Here is a 23,210-nt window from a genome sequence, read left to right as displayed (position 1 = left end):
AGCAGTGTGGTCTAGTGCAGGGTCCGTGTACCCCTGGGGCTACGCAGAGGTCCTCCAGGAGGTGCATCAACTACAGGCTGTATAAAAAGCACTAGTGAAGTCAGTACCTACTAAAATTTCATGCAGACCGTGCCTTGGTTCTACCGCTCTATGTATTATACCCTGAAAGGTAAGTACAGTCTTTATTTTCCAATCGATTTATTGTATAATTATATGGTAAAAATGAGAAAGTAGCAGTTTTTCAGTACTGGCATGCTGTGACGCTTGTGTATTTTTGTCCGATTTTGTAAGCAAGTCGTATAAGTGAGGTGAAACTTGGGGTACACAAGACAAGTGAGATTCCTGAAAGGGGTTCATGAGTCTGAAAAGGTTGAGAGCCACTGGTCTAGAGGGTAGGGCGCTAGACAGGGAGTCAGGAGACCTGGGTTCTTTTCTCGGTTCTGCTGCTGAGTGAGTCACTTTCCCCTCTTTAGGTTTGTTGTCCCCTCTGTAAACAGTCTTTCTTTGCAAAGTGCTTTGAGATCTACAGATGAAAAGTGCTGTGTGAGAGCTAACTGGGGCTGGCTTGTCGCACCTCTGCCATTCTGCTTCCTAGTGCCGTTGCTTTCATGGAGCTGATATTCGCAAACCACAGGTGGCTGAAGGTGAAATCCCATTGTGTCACCCAGCCTGCCTCACTCCAGCAAAAGAGCACTAACATGTACGCACCCATCTGTCCAGGCTCATGGGATTAACAGATCAGAAGAATGTTTTTAGAACCACCTGGCTGGCTGTGTAGCTGGCTAGCTAATATCTGTCCCCAAACACCTGCTGAGTTTCACAGCCTGCCAAAGGTGAGCAAACAGGGGCCATATCCCCCTACTGATAGCAGCCAGCTTTGCAAAGGCCAAAGCTATCCCAGATGGAGCAGAGAGCCTTTTAAAAGGGAAGCAGGTGAGAGGCGAAAAACAATAGCTCAGTGAAGCTTTTACGAAAGATGATGCCGAAAATAAATTAGCGGGAAGCAGAGTTGTTTTCCTGGAGTGCTGATTGCAAAACCAAGCAAGGAGCTCTTACAACTAGCCAAGAAAAGGAACACACTGCTCCCTGCATCCAATGAAGTGAGCTGTAGCTCACGGAAGCTTATGCTTGAATAAATTGGTTAGTCTCTAAGGTGCCACAAGTACTCCTTTTCTTACTGCTCCCTCTAGGGATTCCCATGCAGCTCCCCTTTATTTGCCAACTTACTCCTAGCCAAGGCATCATTTTCTTTCCCTTATTGTTTGTGTTTTCTTCCTCCTTTCTCCCTGTAATCCCCTCCTTCCCCCACCCACTTGCCTCAGCTGTTGGCTGTACATAACCCACGGCTGCCAGGAATTTCCCATAAAGTCAGGTGACTCCCGCTGGATGTCAGCTCACTTCCCTGCCCTCCTCAATTCCATGTACCGAGGCTGGGCTTTCAAACTTAGGCTGCACTGAAGGGAGCCAACCGGGCTGACCAGCACCCAGACAAACTGGGATACTCATACAAAATCTCACTGCTGGGGTAAATGTCCTACCAGCCAGGCAGGCGCTGATGGGTGAGTATTTTTGTCATGGGGTAGTGTCGTGCGCTCGCTACACGCCTCCTTTAATAACTGCTTATTTGATTTTGCAAACGGGCAGGGAGATGATGAAGAGCTCTTTGAGCTTGGCCTGCCTTGGTAGTATGGATCGGCAAGCGGCAAAGGGAATGTAAGAAGAATGCAGGGTAACTGGCTGAAATGAAAATTCAAAAAGGGCTCATTAGACTGTGCAAAGATGAGGCTAATTTCCATTCTCAGTTGCCTTTCTGGGCTCTCCAGAAATCCTGTGGCTGACTGGCATAATTCTTACATATGCTTCATTATGTATTTGTATTATCGGACACAATCCCTTTGTGTTAGGCGCTGGACATATACAGAACAAACAGACAGTCCTAGCCCCAAAGAGCTTGCAATTTAAATGTAAGACAAAGACAAGAGACAACCAGTTGATATAGACAGACAGGGGAGCAGAAATGCCTATGACCAGACAACACCTGGCTGTTGAATGGCAGTGTGGATTTGACGGTTGTGTTGACTAAACCCCAGGGATGGACAGAGCCGGGGCTATGTGGGAATCTCATGGATTTTGCTGGTTGCGGATTAGCTTTTCAAAGCCGGGGTCTGTTCTGATCCAGATCCCAATTTATCCAGACCTCAGTGATGGTGGGGGGAGTGGATTGGATAATTATTCTGAGGGCAAGATCCTCAGCTGGTGTAGATTGGTGTAGGGACATTAAAGTCACTGGAACTCCGCTGATTTGCACCAACTGAGGTGCAAGACACTAGTCTGGGTCCAATTCTGATTAATCCTGCCTGTAACAAAGCTAATTATTTTCCTTAGGTTGAAGAGCTCCCAAATAAAACACCTATTTGGTGTTCAGCTATTACAGGGATGATGCCTGTATAAGCACCCGGGTCGATGGATGGGGGCTCTAGAAATGGGTCTGCTCTAACCCCCCCTCAAACGCTGGGGTGTCTGAAAACTAGCTCTTGCTCAGAAGGTGGCAGATCCGGGCCTCCTCTTTGCTGTCACGTTGTGTATCAGTTTGTACATTTGCTCTAGGATGCAGTCGCTGAGCTGCTAAATGAGATGGGCTTTGGGGAGCTCTGCTTTAGTCTGTGCCTTTGACTCCAAAGTATTTTCCTGGCTACAGTGGAGCAGATTCCTCTGGCAGTCACGCTGGTCTAAATCCAGAGTAACGGCAGCAGCAGTGCCAATGAGCTAACTCTGGATTTACACCGCTGTCAACAAAATCCCAGTCTGTCCTGATGCATGTAACTAGGACACTTGGGAAAGGGGAGCCATAGCAGGAGGCAAAGCCTTCCCATCCGAGAACAGCAGCGTGTCTCGTTCAGGTTCACCCCAGGCCACGAGCTTCACTGCAGCGGGGGGAGTTAGGTAGGCTTAGCAGAACGGGCCCTGTGAGAGCAGCAGCCTTCCTTCGGCTAAGTTAGCATCAGCCCAGAATGGCGAGTGCAGTGTGCAGGAGCAACTGGAGCTGACCCAGAACGAAAGGGTAAAAAGACACGGGTGTCTCCGTGAAGTTTCAGGCACCTAAGCAAAGGATGATGCAAGGACAGAACATTTATAATCACAACAACCATATGCCCACATGTCATGGCGCTGCACGGGCTGGGCAGCGTTGCCAAGGGCTTACAGAACGTTTACCCAGCTACCAGATCGTGACTGTTGCTTTGCACTTTATCCCAAACGCCCCAGCAATGGAAGGCAGAGGAAATATGTTTTTTAGCTGCCTATCAATCCAGGCTAATGCGATTTCTACCCTTCCTCCCTATGTCCTGCTGCTGTACAAAGCAGCTGAATAAATCCATCGGTGCCGCACACTGCATCTTTGCATCATGTTCATGAGGGACGTTGGCACCAGCCATAAACTTGATGAACATCAGATTATTTCGGGAAGGGAGATGCAAGATAAAAGGGCTCAGGGCTTCTGGCCCTAAGGATTTCTGGGAGGATGGTTAGAGCTCCTTGCAGAGAACAGAGCTGTTCATTCTTGGCACTCTGCCCCCATAGGTAGCTATTCTTTCCCCATTTGGCCGTGGTCAAGGGAAGAGCAGAAAAAGCAGATTTTAAAATCCCTTGAGCGCGAATGTGGCACCTACTTGGCTGTGCATGAAAAGTCTGTGTGGAAATACAGCGAGGGCCGGATCTGAAGTTCAGGAAAAGGCTTATACTGATTCTGATGAATGTTGAATCCAGCCCAAAAGCAGCCTCCCGCCGAGGACACAAGGGTTTGTAAATAAGTCTGGGGCTCGGACGAGAAACCCACCTGTGCAAAAGAGAAGGGAGAGTTAATGATTCTAATAACGTTTGAAAAGGGGAAATTTAGGGCTGGTGAAACAAGGTCGGCTCCGGAGGCCTCTGTTGATCCACAGAGCAGGGACCCTGCATGGACAGCGCTTAGGGCAAACTGTTCCCACGCTGCTACAACCAGTGTGCCACATGCCAGAGCCCTGTGAAAGAGCGGGGATTTAACCTGACCGGTCAGCCCCCACGCTGTGTTGCAGGGAGGAGCTTTAGTGTGTTTTGAGGCCAAAGATCAAAGGGAAATGGTGTGGTAATACAGGATGTGGAAGAAATGTCTGTCTGTCTCTGAATCTGTAGCTATCTAATCTATGGGCCATATCCTCAGCTCCTAAACTGCATTAGCGCCATTGACGATTTATACCAGCTGACTATCTGCCCTGAAATCTGTCCGTCTACGGATTTATCAGCTCTGGAGCCTGGATTTATCAATAGACAGACAGATATTTTCTATTTCTTTTCGTCCAAGTAAAACATAAATAGCCCCCTAAATGTTTTTAACTAGATTGAATGAATGTCTTTATTTTAAATGCAGTAGAACCTCACTCAGAGTTACAAACATAGGGTTACCATATTTGAACATTCAAAAAAGAGGACACTCCACCAGGGGAGGAGGTATTTGCTCATGCCCCCCAGCCCCACCCCAACTCCACCCCTTCCCTGCCCTCATTCCAACTTCTTCCCCAAAGTCCCCGTCCCAACTCTGCCCCTCCCTGCCCCATTGGACCCCTTCCCCAAATTCCCACCTCTGCCCCACCTCCTCCTCTGAGCGCGCCGTGTTTCCCCTCCTTCCCCCCTCCCTCCCAGCTGTGCGAAACAGCTGTTTTGTGGCGCACGCGCTGGGAGCTCGGGGGAGGGAAAGCGGGCACTCTCTCGAGTGATCAGCATTCACTTTCTTTCTCAAATGATCAACATTCACTCTCTTTCTTGAATGACCAACTCTTCTTTCGGGGAAAAATAATAATGGCAAAATCCCGGATGTTTTTAGATATTTAAAAATTCTTCCCAGATGGTGATTTAAGAACCAAAAAGCCGGACATGTCCGGGAAAATACGGACGTATGGTAACCCTATACAAACACCTCGGGAATGGAGGTTATTCATAACTGTGAGATGTTCTTAACTCTGAACAAAATGTTCTGGTTGTTCTTTCAAAAGTTTACAGCTGAACATTGACTTAATACAGCTTTGAAACTTTACTATGCAGAAGAAAGATGCTGCTTTCCCTTTTTTTTTTTTTTAGTAGTTTACATTTAACAGAGTACTGTACTTGCTTTTTTTTTTTTTTTTTGGTCTCGTCTCTGCTACTGCCTGATGTCATATTTCCGGTTCCAAACGAGGTGTGTGGTTGACTGGTCAGTTCATCTCTCTGGTGTTCGTAACTCTGAGGTTCTATTGTACAAGGCCAGATACTGTCTGTCTGTCTTTATTTTGCCCCATCACTGTAGAATCTGAGCAGTGAGATTTTTGCCTTGGGAAGAACCTAGTGGAAACTGAGTAAGGACCTCATGATTTGGACTTGATAATATATTTATTGTGCACGTGTATTGTAAGATCACAAATAAATAATATAAACTGCTTTCACTTTTAAAAGCTGGCCTGCTTGAATTGGTGGAACAGAAGAGCTAAGCCTGTGTGCATCATAGCCCTCTGCTGGCTAGAGTCTGCTGGCTTATAATTTATCTCTGCCTTGGGCAATACTTCCAACTCTTGTCCTCTAAAATGGGCATTGACTATAGGGCCTGACATCCGACACACCTAAGATAAGGAGTGTTTTTTAAATAGTGGAGCGTTTCCCCCTTCTAGTCCTTATGTGTGGGAAATGCAAATCACCGAAACACACACAAATGCACTTCTGTGTTTTCATAAGAGCTGACTGGGAGTTTGCGAACATTTTGAAGAAAAATGTTTTGAACAAGATTTTGAGAAAATGTTCAGGGATTTTGACCAAAAATATGGGGAGGAAAATTCACGAAACATGTTTCTTTTTTCAGACAAGTAAAAATTTCAAACATTTTGAGATTTTGTCAAAAAAAAAAAAAAGAAAGAAGAGAGGGGCATTTCCCGCTCCTTATATTTGGACTATCTCTTAGTTCTACCCACAGAGTCACTTTTTGCTACGTGGATTGCATCTCACCGTCTTTGGAGGAAAAATAAATCCCTGCAGTTTCTAATGAGAAAATTTGGAGGATTAAAAATGATTTGTAACCCTCAATGTTTTGGGTTTTTTTTGGCCTAAATATCTTTCATCACTTGAGATAATTTAAGCAACAGATGGGATTAATTTCAAGGCTCCCTTGTTTGAGACAAGCAGAGACACGCTACTGGTGACTCATTGAGGGCTCACGGTAACATTTATGTGGTCAGGATGGACTGCTTCAGAATGCCAGCAAATCAAAACAGCCCCTTTCACTTAGTGCAGCTCTTGTTCAGAGTTTTGCTGAGGTGTGAACAATAACAGCCTCGTGAAGCTGCTTTTATTCCTGACGCACATTGAGATGTGAAGGTTGCTAGGACGGTGAGCGCATTGTTTCAGTTATTTTCCAGCCTTGGAATATCTCCAAAGCAATACATGCTGGATTGAAATCACACTTTGTTCTCTGGCTTGAAAGGTGATTTACGATAAATCTATTAGCAAACAAACAAACAAAAAACACTTTAAAGAGCAAAATAATCGGTAAAAGTTGATGGAACTCAGAAATGTTAAATACTTTTGTTTGTTCTCGAGTGGCTCTAAAGACATACATTGAAAAACTCTCAGATAAATGGCTCAGCATTGTGCCTTCAGGAAGTAAGTGCTAGTTTAGACTGTATCTATGCAACGTTATGGCAAAAATCCCATTCTGTGGCATAGGGTGATGATAAAATTGGCAGGGGAAAGAAATCCTGGGAAATGTTAGAGCTTAAACACCTCAATTTGGGCAGAGTGGAGGGGAAGAAATTTCCCCCAGAAAGGGACTTGTTCTTAAACCTTTTCATCTCATTTCTCCTTGGGGACGAGTGTATGTTCCCTTAGTCCAGTTCATCTAACTTGAACAAGTCCTCCATGCGAAAACCAGGCACCCAAGCTGAAGTGTTCATTTATTCAGGGATTTCATTATTAACAGGAGAAAGTGTTGAAGCACTTGAGCGTTGATTCTCCTGGTGTTTTCAAGCAAGAGAACTTGTTAGATTGGGAGTCCACTGCTGCTAAAAGCAAATCAGAGCGTACAATGTTTATTTTCAGTTTGATGCCACATTGCAAAGAGGGAGAATGGCCCGGTGGTTAGAGCACTAGCTTGGGAGACCAACTTCAATACCTGGCTCCTCCACAGGGTTCCTGCGTGACCTTGGACAAGACATTTAATCTCTCTGTGCCTCCATTCTCCATCAGCAAGTGGGCAGAACAGCTCTTCCCTCCCTCACAGGGATATATGTGAGGATAAATGCATCGAAGATAGCAATGTGCTCGGATGCTGGGGTAAAGCGAACCATATGAGTACCTAAGATAGGTAGACTCTGCTATTCCCACTGAATAGTATCTTATGCCTTGAGCTCAGTGACACTTCTTGTACACTACGGTGTTACACAACATGGGGCAAGGCCACAAAACCTGTGTCTTTGGCTGAGAGGAAAGGAAGGGCAACAGAAAGGAATTTCTCCAGACCCTTTCCGTGCCCTCTTTTGACTGGAATGGTCAAGTGCTGGCAGGTTACTGGAAGGCCAGATCACCATCCCAGAATGTCTCTACCATGCACTTGTTTACATTCCCAGTGTCCCATTTCACTCACCAATCCTGCATGCATAAGAACACATCTCCCTCTCTGTTTTCCAGCATTGGCCATCGGAGTTGGGGCTGGGGAATTGCAAAGAAACTGTTCCTTCAGGTAGACTGGCTTCGTAGGGCCAAATTCATCTTCAGTGCAACTGCAATGCAGGCCCTTCAGCAGAGGGACATTCTGTGGCTGGGGGCTCTCCATGCCTTGGGGGAAACAAACCTTCACAGGTAGAGCGCTTCTGGCAGCAGAAGTCCTGTCCTCGTATTCAGCTGCCGTGGGGCAGAGTGAATTGGGCCTATTATTATTATCCCCAATAACTGAGTCTAATCTTGCTCCAAATGACGTCAATGGGCAGTTTGGCTTAATAGAAATTGGGTAGGAGGGCCACCAGGACAAATACAGGGCTGTGTGTTTTTTTTCTAGTTGATTATTCTAGGCCTGGGGCCAAGTCCCATTTCTATGGAAGTCCATGGAAAGCTCCTATGGGGTCAGGATCAGGCCCTTTGGCGTAATGCATGTACTAGTTGTGGGTTTCCTTATGTTTTACCCCAGAATGGAGTATGTCTTGGAGAGATGCGGGGGGATTCGGGGTGGGAGCTGTTTATCAGCTTAGCTGTAGATTGTGGTCAGTGTTAATGTCACTACTGTTCCATCTTGACCTAGAATATCCTGATCCCAGCCTCCTTTAGAAAGGGGAAGGGAAACCTTTACTAATGTCCTAGTGTTAACTGACAAGGAATGTCCTGGTCTGAGGTTCCTCTAAGGGTAGGAGGTGGAGAAGCTTCCTGAGGAAGGGTAGGGGGTGGGAGATAGGCTTTATGTGAGAATGTCATTCACAGAGATTTCCAGAGTACAGAGGTCTTTATAAATAACCCACTGGCAGGGAATGTCCTAACCTTGGGACAACTTGAGAAAAGGTTGAGAACTTCATCAACAACGTGGTTTTAGTAGATCAGGATTATTATCCTAACCTCAGGTTACCTGTAGGAGGGGAAAGGAGCACCAAGATCATAGCTTGGTGTTAGCTGGCAGAAGGAATGCCCTGATCTAGCTAATCTCAGAGGGAGCCACATTAACCCGATAGCTCTCTTAGATTGCCCTTCCCTACTTTTTTTTGCCCCCCTCCACCAGATTTAAATTGGATCTGCAGCTCAAGCTCTGGACTCCAGCCATGTGCATGTATAGAGCTCACCTTATAAGGGTGGGATTTGCACATGCCTTCAATGTATAACTCTCCCTGCTTGCATGGGAGGCTTCTCTTGGGTTGGAGAGTGATGTATGCAGGAGCATAGGGGGAGCTATTGGAGGCAGCCTTAGCCTTGGGAGAGCTCCACTGAAAAGCAGGAAGGTGTTTGGAAGTGATTTGTTCCTGTTTTCTCACATTCTGTATTTATCCTTCACTTTGCAGAGATGTTCACTATAGCGCACTGAGAAGCCAGAAGACCTATTCGTGGTAAAGCAGCAAAGATCTAGGCTCCCTGGGGCTGATAAACCCAAGCCCATCTTCTGGTTGCTTCCCTGCAACAGACCCCGGTTCACTGCTACTTAAAAAAAAGAGGGCACTTCCATCAAGGAGCGTGTTTCGCTTTGGCCCAAGTACGAGTTGGCCCACAGGTCTCCAGATAGCATGGTGGTGCAGAATAAGTTGGACACGGGGGACCCCAGGAAAGCGGTCCTCTTGGAGCCATTCGTCCATCAGGTTGGGGGCCACATGAGCATGATGAAATACGATGAGCACACCGTCTGCAAACCCCTCATCTCCCAGGAGCAGTGGGTCTACGAGTCGCTCCCCACAGCCATTAAGCAGTTCACGCCTCAATACAAAGGTAAGAAGGAGCTGGATGATCCAGGAGAGAACTGCGGGGGCGGGAGAATTTATTAATGGTAGCCATGATCAAAAGAGAAGATGTTAGCTACCCATAATTTCATGGATCCTTTCCTTCCCTTAATGAGACAAAGGGCCCGATTCTCTTCTGGCTTGTTGGGTTTAATGCCATTGGCTTCCATGAAGTCATTCCTCATTTACTCCGGTGTAAGAGGATATTCTGGGCCAGTCAACATACTTCCAAAATATGCCAAGCCCTGAGTGCCTTCACTTCACTTTTACTCATGCAAACTCCCATTCGTTTCAGTGTTTTGCCTGAGTATAGATGTCAGGATTTTGCTGTATGACTCCAGGACCTGCAAATGCAACTGGTTTTCTTTGCCTTTATTTTAAGCTTCCTGGGTTTGCAAAATTGAGTTGAGAAACTCACGTCAGGTTCTATCTCTTGAGTTCTCTGGTACTTGCTGTTTCCAGTGGGGCTGAAAATAATGCAAGAAATCCTTTCTTGTCGTATTTTGACTCTTAGCCCCCACTGGAAGCAAGTAGCGCATTACATAGAAAAAAATTAAATGCTATCCTAACATCTTACATCTTCAAAAAAGGCAGTTTCTCTTGTCTTCCAATTTTAATGGAGTCATTGAGGATGGGCAAATTGGGGGGGGAGGGAGAGAGAGAGAGAGAGAATGTGTGTGTAAAGGAGGTCTACTCTTTGGAATCTCCAACACTTAGTAGACTTTCTCAAAATTCTTAGCAATACTGGATGGTTCTTATACACACTCTCTTTCAGTCTTGCAATCACTGTAGAGAAAGTTGTGTGGATTTCTAAAAACTAGCAGATCCTCTCTGATGCCTAGATTGGGCGTCTTTCTAACAAAGAGTGCTCCTGTTCCACCGTAAGCTTTGGGCTAGATGCTGGAATCACTGTATGGCCTGTGTTATGCAGGAAGTCAGACTAGCGGCTCGTAATGGTCCCTTCTGAATCTATGAAGCAGTGAATTTTAACAAGAGGAGTAGGTGATAAAGCCTCAGTGCTTGCTAAATTCCAGGTAGGATTCCTCCAAATAACAGGGGTTTTGGCTGGACTCTCTAGAGGTTAGTGCTGCTGGGAAAGCATCACTCAACAGAAATGTGAATTCCTGCCAAGTGCCCCCTTTTGGAGCTTGGGTGTTTGAGCTAGTGAGTCATTTGAAGCTATCCAAAGGTTAACTGTTCATGAACATAAGAATGGCCAGACTGGGTCAGACCAAAGGTCCATCCAGCCCAGTATCCTGTCTTCCGGCAGTGGCCAATGCCAGGTGCCTCAGAGGGAGTGAACCTAACAGGTAACGATCAAGTGATCTCTCTCTTTCTCCTGCCGTCCATCTCCACCCACAGGCTCAGACTTTTTTGTCAGTGCTGGTGGGTGCTCATGCCCCCCCACCCTGCCCCCGCCCCGCCCCAACTCCACCCCTATTGGATCCCTCCCCAAATCCCCGCCCCAGCCCCACCTCCTCCCCCAAATGCCCCGTGTTCCCTCTCCTCCCTCCCAGGCTTGCCGTGTGAAACAGCTGTTTTGCGGCACAAGCGCTGGGAGGGAGAGGGGAAAAACAGGATGCAGCGGCGCGCTCAGGGGAGGAGGCAGAGCGGAGGCAGAGGTGAGCAGGGTGAGGAGCTGCCAGTGGGTGCAGAGCACCCACCAATTTTTCCCTGTGGGTCCTCCAACCCTGGAGCACCCACAGAGTCGGCGCCTACATCTCCACCCTCTGACAAACAGAGGCTAGGGACACCATTCCTTACCCATCCTGGCTAATAGCCATTAATGGACTTAACCTCCATGAATTTATCTAGTTCTCTTTTAAACTCTGTTATAGTCCTAGCCTTCACAACCTCCTCAGGCAAGGAGTTCCACAGGTTGACTGTGCGCTGTGTGAAGAATAACTTCCTTTTATTTGTTTGAAATCTGCTGCCCATTAATTTCATTTGGCGGCCCCTAGTTCTTATATTAGGGGAACAAGTAAATAACTTTTCCTTATTCACTTTCTCCACACCACTCATGATTTGCAAAGAGTGAGAGATTAGCGCTTAAGTCAATGTTGTTAGATCAACACTGTCAGTGCAGACACTGCGTCGCTTTCATCGACTCTTGCTGCCTTTCAGAAGCCGCCCCACAATGCTGCACACTAGCAGTTAAATCAGTGTAAGTGCTCCTGGTGAGGGGACACACCGCTGACACCAGCATATTGTGGATGTGTAAAACCGATTCAATTACTGTGGTGGCCTACAGCAACGTAACTTAAGTCAACTTACTGTTCTCCTATAGATTTGCCCTTTGTGTGTGGAAACTCTACACCAGTTTAAACTTGGCTCATGTAGGTGAATTAAGAGGTGCAAGCAAGGTGGATGTGAGCCAGGTTTAAACTGATATCAGGATGTCCACACACAAAGTTGCTCCAGTTTAATTATGTGGGTTGCAGCCTCACACCTTTAGTTAAACAGGTCCGCGCTATGGGCAGACCAGGCCCAGTAAGAGCAGCTCGAGGGAGAACAAGCGCTTGTGGCAGGTGTCATGCTGTCAGCTTCAGCCCACGTGATAGTCAGGATTCTGGGCCAAGGTCAGCACGGTGGCAGCAGTCTAGCCGGGAGGCGGGTGAGGCTGCCGAATTACGATCCAGGAAGAGGTGGAGGAGTAGGCGGTGCAAGAGGAGGGGAGGGCGCATGATCTTTCCTGAAGAGGTAGAAAAAGGAAAAGGGGACGAGGGGGAAGCCCGTTTGCACGTGGTGGTGACGAGAGCATCCAAAGACATCCCCATTTCACGTGCAGAGCCTCTTCCCGCCTGACGCAGCCGATCGGCTCCGGTAACGCGAGACTGAATCACCACGAGCCTGGTGGCATATTAGTGCTCGCGTGCTGTCTGCGTATATGAGATGCCAGTGACCAGCCTGGGAGAAACTGTCCTCCTGGCTGGGCATCACTGTCAGCCAGCGAAGCGAGTGGCTGCCTCAGCAACAGCAGCAAATAGTTGTTCGACGAGCAAGTTTCCTCCTCAAGCATTTCTCCTGGAGGGTTTTATTTTGGCCGCAACAAGAGGCGATGGAAAGCAGGGCTTGTGACGGCTGGCTGTGGAGCGTGTCTGTTTCAGAGACCTCCTGCCACTTCTCCTTACTAAGTAGCTGCTTTTGTAGTTGCCTGCATTCCCTCAGGGTGAAAGTCACCCCTGTGCTGAGAGCCCAGCACAAACTGGGCACTGCTCACATCATAAGAAGTTATAAGGGGGGTCTATGTGATCCATCCAAGGCTTGTGCTGTCTTGACCTTGACACACATCCCTGGTAATTTCTCTCCCCTAATAATACACCTAATTTCCCCTCCCTTGTGACCCTGACTGAGCTTTCTGTACTCCGCCCTCCTTGTCACTTGGCCTTCAGCTGGGGTAAGATCTTCCGTGCTAGGAAGCGAGCAGAGCAAGGGCCCTGCACCGTTATTCTCCTGCTTCTGAACAGCTGCAGAGATTAACATGAACTGGTGAGCTTGGCACCTGGGTACCTGCAGCCAGCAGGCGCTTCCCCACAGGAGGTCCAACAGAAGGGAGGGAAGCAGTCTGGGGGAGGAAGTGAGGTGGGGAGGGTACATCATGCCACTGGGCCCATTGTAGAAGAAGGATTATTATCATCACTGAGCTTCTGTCTCTTGCTGTAGCAAGCTCACATGGTGCTCCCAAATATCTGCCTGCTGCCAGCTAACTGAGCTCAGCGCACACCTGTGCCAAACGTGCATTGCAGCTGAATTGTCACCGATTATATGTCAGCAGCATGAGTCACATGCCTGTTGTTTTATTGCCAGTGGCTCGGGAAGAGGGTTCTACAGGAGAGTTTTTGGTGTGCTGGAGAAATGGGCCTGATCTGGTTGCCCCAACTCAGTCCACACCCCTACCCAACACCCATAGCAACCCAGCTTATAATTTCTCCGTATACACAGCACACATGTCCCTTATAATTTCTCCTCTAACTCAGTACACATTACATAGGCCTTATCACTCCTCCCTTAACTTAATACACATAGGCCCTTTTTTACACACACACACACTCACACACACACACACATTCTCCATCGGCTTTAATTGTGCGATCTGTGGGCACTGAAGCCTCAACAACTGTAAAAGCGAGCCAAACAAAATGGAAGCTCATTCATTCCTTTCCTAGAACCCAGTACCTGTGTGTTTAGCCTGGGTAAGAATAGCAAGTTCTGACCCCCTAGTTAGCAGAAAATGAGAGAAATGTATGTAAAAGTTAGAGACCTCCAAGCCAAATGGTGCTCTATACAACTGTTTATCCGACAAGATATCGCGGAGGCCAGGGAGAAATAATACATTGCATTTCTATAGTGACTTTTGTCCTGAAAGATTCCAAAGCACAGAGAACCAGTGCGATGCAGCTATCTCTGGGGAGGCGCTGTCAACCAGGAGGATGGGGCAGCCCATAACACAACAGTTTCCATGCTGAGAGGATGCCTTTTGTTCATTTGTGAATGTAAGCCCTTGAAATAGACTTCTCTTTATATACAGATAGCATTTAATTATCCCTCAAAAGGAAATGACTGATGCTGGCCTGTAAGCTGTCGTTCCCTCACTCAGCAATAACCTGGCCTTTTGTTAATGAGACTCCACCGCGGGTTGCCATGCAGAACTAGCCCAATGCCCCTGGGACAATGAGGAGTGAACAGGTTTGTGGCTGTCAGCCCCATCCAGCCTGGCCAGACTCTCACAGATAAAGAAAGTGTTCATTTTTTTAAAGGCTACTTTGGAATAATAGTCTCAGTTAAATTCCTGCATGCTGGCATCTATTAACCCTTTCAGTCTGAGTCGGGATATGAGTGAACTGATCTTGCTAAGAGACACAGCTCAGGGATGCTCTAAGCTATGCTGGTTTGTTGCAGCACCTCTAAGGGCCTTTTATATATGTAGGGATTGCTGGTATACTATGTGTTCTGGCCATGCCCGCTCCTGATCTAATACACCCCTCTGCTTGGCGATGGATGGATGGAAAGAGAAGAGAGCTGGCCGTACAACAGGTGGGGATTCCCCCATGCCTGATCTTCAGAGGTGACAAGTAATTGTAGCACCAGTTGAAGTCAATGGAGACTGTGGGTTTCCAGCATCTCTGCAAATCAGACTCAGTATTTCCATTAGCTAGAAAAAGATAATTAAAAAAAAATAGATTAGCCTTGAAAAAACATGAGTTTAAATTAGCTTTGTGAAACCAAAGCATAATAGTGAGATTTGGAAAACTTCCATAAGGTTTATCCCTTCCTGCTTGCCCCTTATTGCCATTGTTGCTGAGTGACTTCCAATCAATAACAGATTTCGTCCTTTGCTTGTGAGGAAGAGGAGTGTTCCATCTCCCTTTTACACAAGGGAAACTGAGGCACAGAGAGACTAAGTGATTTGCCCAAAGTTGCACAGGGAGTCTGTAGCAGAGCTAGCAATCAAACCCAGATCTCCAAAGTCAGACTCCAAAGACTTTATCGCCTTCCTACTATCGGTCCTTTAGCCCTCTTCCTGATGGGTCATTGGTAACCTTCACAGAAGACCACTGACTATGCAAACCTTAGGCCAGATCCTCTGCTGGTGGAAATCAGCATAGCTCTGTTGAAGTCAATGGGGCCTTATTGATTTCCACCAGCTGAGGATCTGCCCCTTATCTCCAGCACTTGTTGACTGGATGTCGGTGACCAGCAGCTGAGGTTTGACATTGATGGAATGAGAAATTGGAGCAGGGATAGACTAAACTTTTCACATACTCAAATCTCCACCCTCTCCAGTCCCTACTCTCCTGGGATCCATTGTCAGGGTCTCTAGATAACCAGACACATAATACCAGCTATCTTCTAACAAACTGAATCAGCTGCTGTGTCAAAGGCTAATCTTTCTGAGGTAAGAAATGACCCCTCTCTGCCTTCCAAATAAGCAACAAACTCTTTCTGTGCGCAAGATCCACCATAATACCCCGTCTGTGCAATTTCAACATCCACCATAATGCCCCATGCTTTATGAGTTGACTCTCATTACTTTACAGTTTAAAGGGACACACCCTGTTCAGTGTAAGTCCAAATGTTCTATAAAATCTCATTTTAACCCACCATTGCATGAGTCTTTAAATTACTTTTTCCTCCCCAAATTTTTCCAGCGATGCCAACTCTCACTGTGGTATTGTGTCGCATGAAACTTAGTGTTTTTCTGAAAGCCCCAACTCCTGGAATCCTGTGATTAGGTGAGAAACTCAACTTTCATTTTTTTAAAAGAATAAGTTTATGTCCCTTATAATTGCAGAGAAAAGCTTGAAAACATGTCCTGAGTGCACCCTAAAGGCTCAAAAAACAGAAGACAAATAAATAGAACCCAAAACTTATTGTTTTTTGTTTTGTTTTGTTTTTTTAATTTCTTTGGTTTAAAAACCAATCTCCTGATTTGGGGGAGGCTGACCCATGATTTTGGAATGCTTGGTGTTGGAAAGAATGGATTTCCCTGCCATGTTTGCAACCCAGACACCACAGAATTGAAGTAATGTGTGGTAATTAAAGCCTTGATCCTGCAACTGTATCTGCATGGACCTTCCTCTGCATGCATGCAGAGCCCCAATTAAGTCTAAGATGCCCCAGGTGGAAGAAGGGACCGACCCATGCACGTGCAGTTGCACGATTGGAGCCTGAATTGATTAGAAATTGACCCAGCCGAGTTTCACTGTCCAATTTCTGTGAAATAATAATGAATAATAATAATTAATACCTAGCTCTTTTAGCGCGTCTCACCCATCGATCTCACAACTCTCTACAAAGGAGATCAATATCTTTATCCCTATTTTACACATTGGCCTGGTGGGTTTACATGACAATATTACACAGCTGCTTCAAGGAAAAGCACCTGCATTCTAAGCATTTTTCTGCAGCTCACCAGAATGCAGGACTGCATGAGCCTGACCCTGGGGTTTGTCCTGGAACTGTGCAGTGTTGCCTGGAGTAGGTAAGGCATCAAACGCCTGCAGATTTGGAGACAGCCTTGTTGTGTTGTTTTGTTTTTCCTTTTTGCCTGTGACATCTCGGTGAGTTTTGCAGTAAGGGGCGATAAAGCGGTGATCTGATCTTTCTCCAATCTATTGTTCTAGCACAGGTAGCTTTTGTCTCTTTCCCACGAATGAGCCACTGCTGGGAGAGATAAGGCTGTGCACATTAGAAAGAGGTGAACAAGGAGGAAGGGAAGGTTAAATGTCAAAAGGAATATTCTTGAGACCTCTGTCGCCAATTGGCACATATAGAAGTCCCCTGTCTTTATTGTTAGCCCCTCTCGGGGCTTGGGGACCATTATGTAATGATGACACTGTGCATGGTATTGTTCAAATGTCATCATTTAAATCCAACACCGTGTTAGTGTTCTTTAAAGAGCATCTGCACAGACTTGGCAGCTCACTTACCCATTTCAGGCAGATTAGATGACCTTGAGGCAAGCATTTTCCCTCCCTTCCACCCCACCCTGTCTCTCAGTGCTGTCTGTCTAGTTTTGAGCTGGCTACAGGATTATGGATTTATTTTTCAGACGCACTTCTGTTCAGATTCCTATTGCGCGTGGCAGTAAATAAACACACTTTTAAATTTAAAAATAAATACACGAGAGAAGAGGTAGCAAGCTACATAGCAAAACAGCTCCTGCAAATTGTAGAGATGCCTCTTGCATGCAGATAGCTTCTGTAAATATACTCTGTCTGCCTAGCTTGCTTTGTATGGAATGGGACAGAATTTTTGGTGGGACTGGAAGGAAGGGAATGGAAAGCACTTTAATGCGACAAAGCTTTGCTTTCAGATAATAAACCCACAGTTGGAATAAAAGAGAAGTAAAGTAGCAGCCAATATGCCTTAAACCATGTATTATATATTTGTTTTGTCAATTATGTGATATAAGCAAAATTCGCCCAGTCCCATAGTGCTATATAACATGAAACAAAATATATTTATTAAAGCTGGGATTTTCAAGTGTGTCCATATTCCACTGAAATTTTGATGCCTCACTGCCCCTTGCACCTTTGAAAAACGTCCCTGTTAATCTTCATATTAAGATATTTAAGACCTATCCATTTCATACTATATAGTACATTTAGGGCAAGACCAGCATGATTCAATGGAATTATTAGGCTGATTTACACCATCTGATGCTATGTAATTGGGACAGCTTTTGAATGTTGCACACAGCATTTGAGATATAGCTACAATGTATTTGATAAGTAATATACTCTGAAAACAGGTTTCAGAGTAACAGCCGTGTTAGTCTGTATTCGCAAAAAGAAAAGGAGGACTTGTGGCACCTTAGAGACTAACCAATTTATTTGAGCATGAGCTTTCGTGAGCTACAGCTCACTTCATCTGAAAACAGACTGTAGAGTTAACATTGAGGAGTCTTACGTTTGTCTCACAGTGATTGCATCGATTTACCTTAGATGAAATTGTTTTCTTATCTGCCTGCTATGCAAACTCAAACTGGGACTCTGAGAGGCAAGCTGGATGTTTTACTGGTTCTTGCATGATCATCTCTAATACAGATTTGGTAACTGGAATTTAGTTTACAATTCTGGGGGTGATGCACAAGCCAGAATAAAATCTAGCTCCCTCTCTTTAAACTGCGCTGGTGTTACAATGCTAGCACGAGGGGAGGGGGGGAAGATAAGGTCCAGATTTTCAGAAATGCTGAGCACCCACAACTCCACCTGAAGTGGATGCTCAGCACCTCCGTAATTCAGGCCATGAGCGCTTGTTTTAGTCTCTAGGGTGCCACAAGTCGTCCTGTTCTTTTTGCGGATACAGACTAACACGGCTGCTACTCTGAAAACTGTTTTAGTCAGCAAAGTCAGCAGATATGACTTTGAAGACAAGCAGGGGGGCAGTTCAGTGGAGTACGACACTGCCATTTTCACAGTCATTTCTGACGGTAATCTCTCTCTAAATGGAAAGAAGGGGGCCTCCATAATTGTTTCATCATATTTCCTTCGGAAAACAGAATTTCCTTTGTTCTAAACTTCGAAAATACATCTCCTTTCAAAGACTAATGAAACGGGGAGGTTTCCACCTAGGGATTTCTGGATAGGAAAACCAGATCTATATTTTGCCAAGTTGTGTGGTTCTTGCAGTTGGTGGCTTTTGTAGGTCCCTAAAGCCATTGTTACAAGCTGCTTTGGACTGTGGTTACCATTGTGGGAGTTGGAAATGACCAGGCACTGCTGTGAGAAGCTCACGTGGCTGGAATCCTGTCTAATATTGAAAGGGCAATGCTCTGACAATGCCTGTACTGCTGGACTCTGGGCTGGCGCTGCTGTGAGGAAGTTCACAAGGAATTGACAGAGGAGTCCTCCCTGTCAAATCAGGGCTGTTCTTAGCAAGGGGACCACTGCAATCAACCTTTCCCTGAAAGGGGATAGCTGCCTCGAATACAAGCCATGCCCATGAGTCATTTGTCATTTGAAGCGCTGAGGCAAGGGTCCCTGTTGTAAAACTTTGCTAAGAGAAGGGTAGATATGTAAAAGGTTGCATGGCAGAAAGGTTCAGCCATCTGATACCTATTAAAGTCAATGGAAGTTGCACAGCTAAAATACTGGGGGATGTTTTGAATATTCAAGGATGGTGCCTAATGGTTAGCACTCCAAGCTTTCGTAAGTCAAGCAAGAGAGAGGTATGTATCCAATTAGTGTTCTCTTCTGTTCCCCCCCATCCCCCCCTCCATGGCAAAGTATGGAGTGGTTGCAGAGGCAGTCTTCAATTCCTGATGGTCTTTAACTCCTAGGGAATAAACCATACAGTGCATTGGAAGGACAAGCCCAGGCCAGCATAGCTGATACACACAAAGGTAATTACTGTGGGCCAGTGTTCAGACCCGCACACACGCTTTAGCAGAACTGGCCCTGTGTATTTTCCTTAGTTTGCAATCGGAAGAATGTCCTCCAGCTGGGGCATTATTGGCTAATTCCACAGCCACTGATAGATTTCATGCTGCTGCCTACAAAAACCCCCACAAACCTTTTGGAATTTGGAAGGCTCTAAGTCACCAGGCTATCCTTTAACTTCAACAGTGCAAAGGGTGATACAGTTTGTTACAGTGCAAAGGGTGATAAAATAGGTCACGCTGCTAAGATACTTTTCAGAGTAGCAGCCGTGTTAGTCTGTATTGTGTTATGCTCAAATAAATTTGTTAGTCTCTAAGGTGCCACAAGTACTCCTGTTCTTTTTGCTAAGATACTGTTACGCTTGCTCTTGTTTCTAAAATAATCTGATAAAACTATTCAAGGCCAGCTTTCTAAGTAGTCAGTCTTCCTCTGTATTTTTCAATGGTAGTGTTTTTTCTTTTTTGCGGTCACTAAAAATGCCATTGGCCATTTATAAGAAATCTGAAGACTGACTTCAGTGGAGTTACATTAGAGATGAGTTTGGCTCAGAGCAATGGGGAAAACTGCAGAAATGAGCGAGAAATCTTTCGGTCAACAAAGCTATTTGACTACGTAACGTATTCATGGATGGATATATAATAGTTCTGCATGGCACTTGTATGGGACTTTTCATTGGCAGAGCTCACTGTGCCTTAGAAGAGTGTCTTTGTTGCCATGTGGGGAAGCTGAAGCACAGGGAGGCTTCAGCAGCAAGCGAGGGGCTCAACCTTGCTGAAAACCAAGCCCAAGATGTCTCAAATTGGGCTTCCCAAAAGCCCGGGTATCCAAAATTAGAGGCTACAATTGACACTGAGTCAAGGCAGAGCTGGGCCTGGAACTGTAGTCTCCTCGCCCAGAGTTCTGTCTGCCTCTCCTGGACAGAATGTTGAACCTGCTCAGATGCCACTGCATGGAGAACCCTTGGAGACCACAAGACCATAATGCTGGTACAGGCAATGGGTCTGACTTAATGCTGAAGACCTATTACTTTGGAGCAGAAATTCCTTAGTTCTGTCCATGCTGATGACCATGAAGTCCTGTGTGGCCGTGGAATCATTGCAATAGGCACTTCCCGACCTGGGCTTTACTGAAACTCCTTATGCCAGTGCAGCACTTTTCCTGCAGCCGTGGCTCTTCTAAGCTCCCGTGCTGTCGTGCAGACTGACATTTGTTTCACGGATTTCCCTCTCCCTTCCGACCCTCATTTTGTTCCCTGCTGCTGGAAAACTGCTCAAGAGCGAGAGACCTGAATGGCTCCTTGTCAGCGAGCCAAGCCCTCTAGAATCCTGCGTCTGGCCCCTGTTGGTTTAGCTGTTACGTAGCTTGGAAAGAATGAATGCCCAGGGTGGAGTGGAGAATGCAAAGAACATGATGTACAGGACAGCTTCCATGTGAGGCAGGAAGGTGGGGGTTGGATGGAATGGTAGTACCTGGGGAAGAGAAAGGAGCATCTAAAAAGCCTGCAGCTATTTTCCAGAGGCTCAGGGACTGCTTACATTTACAGGGCAGAGGGTCTGATTTCAGCAGTTGCTAGAGCACTAAGCTATCTATAAGGTGGGTAGAAAGCTGGCTAGATTGTCGGGCTCAACGGGTAGTGATCAATGGCTCCATGTCTAGTTGGCAGCCGGTATCAAGTGGAGTGCCCCAAGGGTCGGTCCTGGGGCCGGTTTTGTTCAATATCTTCATAAATGATCTGGAGGATGGTGTGGATTGCACTCTCAGCAAATTTGCGGATGCTACTAAACTGGGAGGAGTGGTAGATACGCTGGAGGGGAGGGATAGGATACAGAAGGACCTAGACAAATTGGAGGATTGGGCCAAAAGAAATCTGATGAGGTTCAATAAGGATAAGTGCAGGGTCCTGTACTTAGGACGGAAGAACCCAATGCACAGCTACAGACTAGGGACCGAATGGCTAGGCAGCAGTTCTGCGGAAAAGGACCTAGGGGTGACAGTGGACGAGAAGCTGGATATGAGTCAGCAGTGTGCCCTTGTTGCCAAGAAGGCCAATGGCATTTTGGGATGTATAAGTAGGGGCATAGCAAGCAGATCGAGGGACGTGATCGTTCCCCTCTATTCGACATTGGTGAGGCCTCATCTGTAGTACTGTGTCCAGTTTTGGGCCCCACACTTCAAGAAGGATGTGGATAAATTAGAGAGAGTCCAGCGAAGGGCAACAAAAATGATTAGGGGTCTGGAACACATGAGTTATGAGGAGAGGCTGAGGGAGCTGGGATTGTTTAGCCTGCAGAAGAGAAGAATGAGGGGGGATTTGATAGCTGCTTTCAACTACCTGAAAGGGGGTTCCAAAGAGGATGGCTCTAGACTGTTCTCAATGGTAGCAGATGACAGAACGAGGAGTAATGGTCTCAAGTTGCAGTGGGGGAGGTTTAGATTGGATATTAGGAAAAACTTTTTCACTAAGAGGGTGGTGAAACACTGGAATGCGTTACCTAGGGAGGTGGTAGAATCTCCTTCCTTAGAGGTTTTTAAGGTCAGGCTTGACAAAGCCCTGGCTGGGATGATTTAACTGGGAATTGGTCCTGCTTCGAGCAGGGGGTTGGACTAGATGACCTTCTGGGGTCCCTTCCAACCCTGATATTCTATGATTCTATGATTCTATCCCTGGGTAAGTGCACTGCTAAAGTATCAAAGTTCTGATACAAGCACCTTGAACAGAGTGGGATAATAATGCAAGCAACGACTGGTCTGTAATGGCTCTGTGCAGGTCAACCCGTCGCCTGAGAGGGACATTTTTGCCACATTCACACAATCCTCCCTCCTTTTGTAGGTATCATCTCGGTGTGCCTCAGAAAGGACAGCTTGGGGAACGTAGGCCTGATAGCCAGCCCCAGCCTGCCGACCGACAACTGCAGCTCCTTGGATAAGGAGCATTCGGTGATGTTATGGCAGGAGATCAAGCGGACGTCAACCACCAGCAGTGAGCGCTTGTTTGTCGAATGGAGTCAGACACCTTTCCCAAAGACCATCAAAGACAGGTGGGTGCCCCATGCATGAGTCGAGGGGCTCTGAAGCAGCAGAAGCTCTGCTTGCAATCTGAGCCGAATACAAGACTGATCGCATTTATAGTCTGTGCCTTCTAGGCACGAAGCCCAGGTGTGTGGTATGCTTATGTTTGGCATAGGAATATTCCAAACAAATAATGGGCCGGCATCGGATCTTGCTCTGGTTTTGCAACGGTGTAACTCCAGTGGAGTGACTCCTGATTTACTGCAGTGTAAATTAGATCAGAATCCAGCCATTGGCTTCAGCGGCGTTCTCTCCCCGTAATCCCCCAAAACAATAGGCCAGATTCTGATGTCACTTACACAGGTGCCAATCTGGAGCGATTCTACTGACTAGTGGAGTCACTCCTGATTGACACCTAGGTGATTGTGACCAGGATTTGCATCTTTTTCACAAACACCTCTTATTTGATCTCCACTTGCCAACAGGCAGAATTGCAGTCCCTGAATTCTGGAGAGAGCAGGGGATGCTTTTCACCTCCTCTGCCAGGTTGCAGGGTGCCCCAAAGCAGCAGGAAGGAAGTGAGGCCATGGCTGTGCCCCGTGGCCCGCAATCACTGCCCAGAGAAGCTCAACAGTGACAAAAGCTGCACAAAGGACAGTGAGCTGCACCCTGTAAAAGGCTGTAAAGGGTACGTGTGCAGCCTTTACACTCATAAGAATACCTCCTGATAGTCTCCTTGCATGGAGCAGCTCTGGACCACCCCCAATGCTGGCTTATGTCTACAGCACTCAATGGAGCTCTGAACAGTTGCTCTGCTAGAATTGCAGGGGAGACCTGCCTTGACCTTTTACAT

General features: G+C 46.5%; 1 protein-coding gene across 3 annotated transcripts in view; it reads left to right on the top strand.

Moving 5' to 3' along the window:
- The window catches only part of IP6K3 (inositol hexakisphosphate kinase 3), a 40,022-nt gene that overhangs the window by 12,001 nt on the left and 4,811 nt on the right, over nucleotides 1-23,210 (top strand). For 2 of the 3 annotated variants that reach the window (XM_073319895.1, XM_073319896.1), the window contains exons 2-3: nucleotides 9,036-9,453; nucleotides 22,179-22,386. In XM_073319895.1, the coding sequence (XP_073175996.1) occupies nucleotides 9,255-9,453; nucleotides 22,179-22,386 (407 nt within the window). In that variant the 5' untranslated portion in view covers nucleotides 9,036-9,254. Of the gene's footprint in view, nucleotides 1-7,408; nucleotides 7,855-9,035; nucleotides 9,454-22,178; nucleotides 22,387-23,210 lie in introns of those variants that run through there. The other variant, XM_073319897.2, reaches the window with a different exon arrangement.

This window comes from Lepidochelys kempii, chromosome 21, assembly GCF_965140285.1.
Source record: "Lepidochelys kempii isolate rLepKem1 chromosome 21, rLepKem1.hap1, whole genome shotgun sequence".
NCBI classification, from domain to species: Eukaryota; Metazoa; Chordata; order Testudines; family Cheloniidae; genus Lepidochelys; species Lepidochelys kempii.
This window is presented reverse-complemented; position numbering and strand designations above follow the sequence as displayed.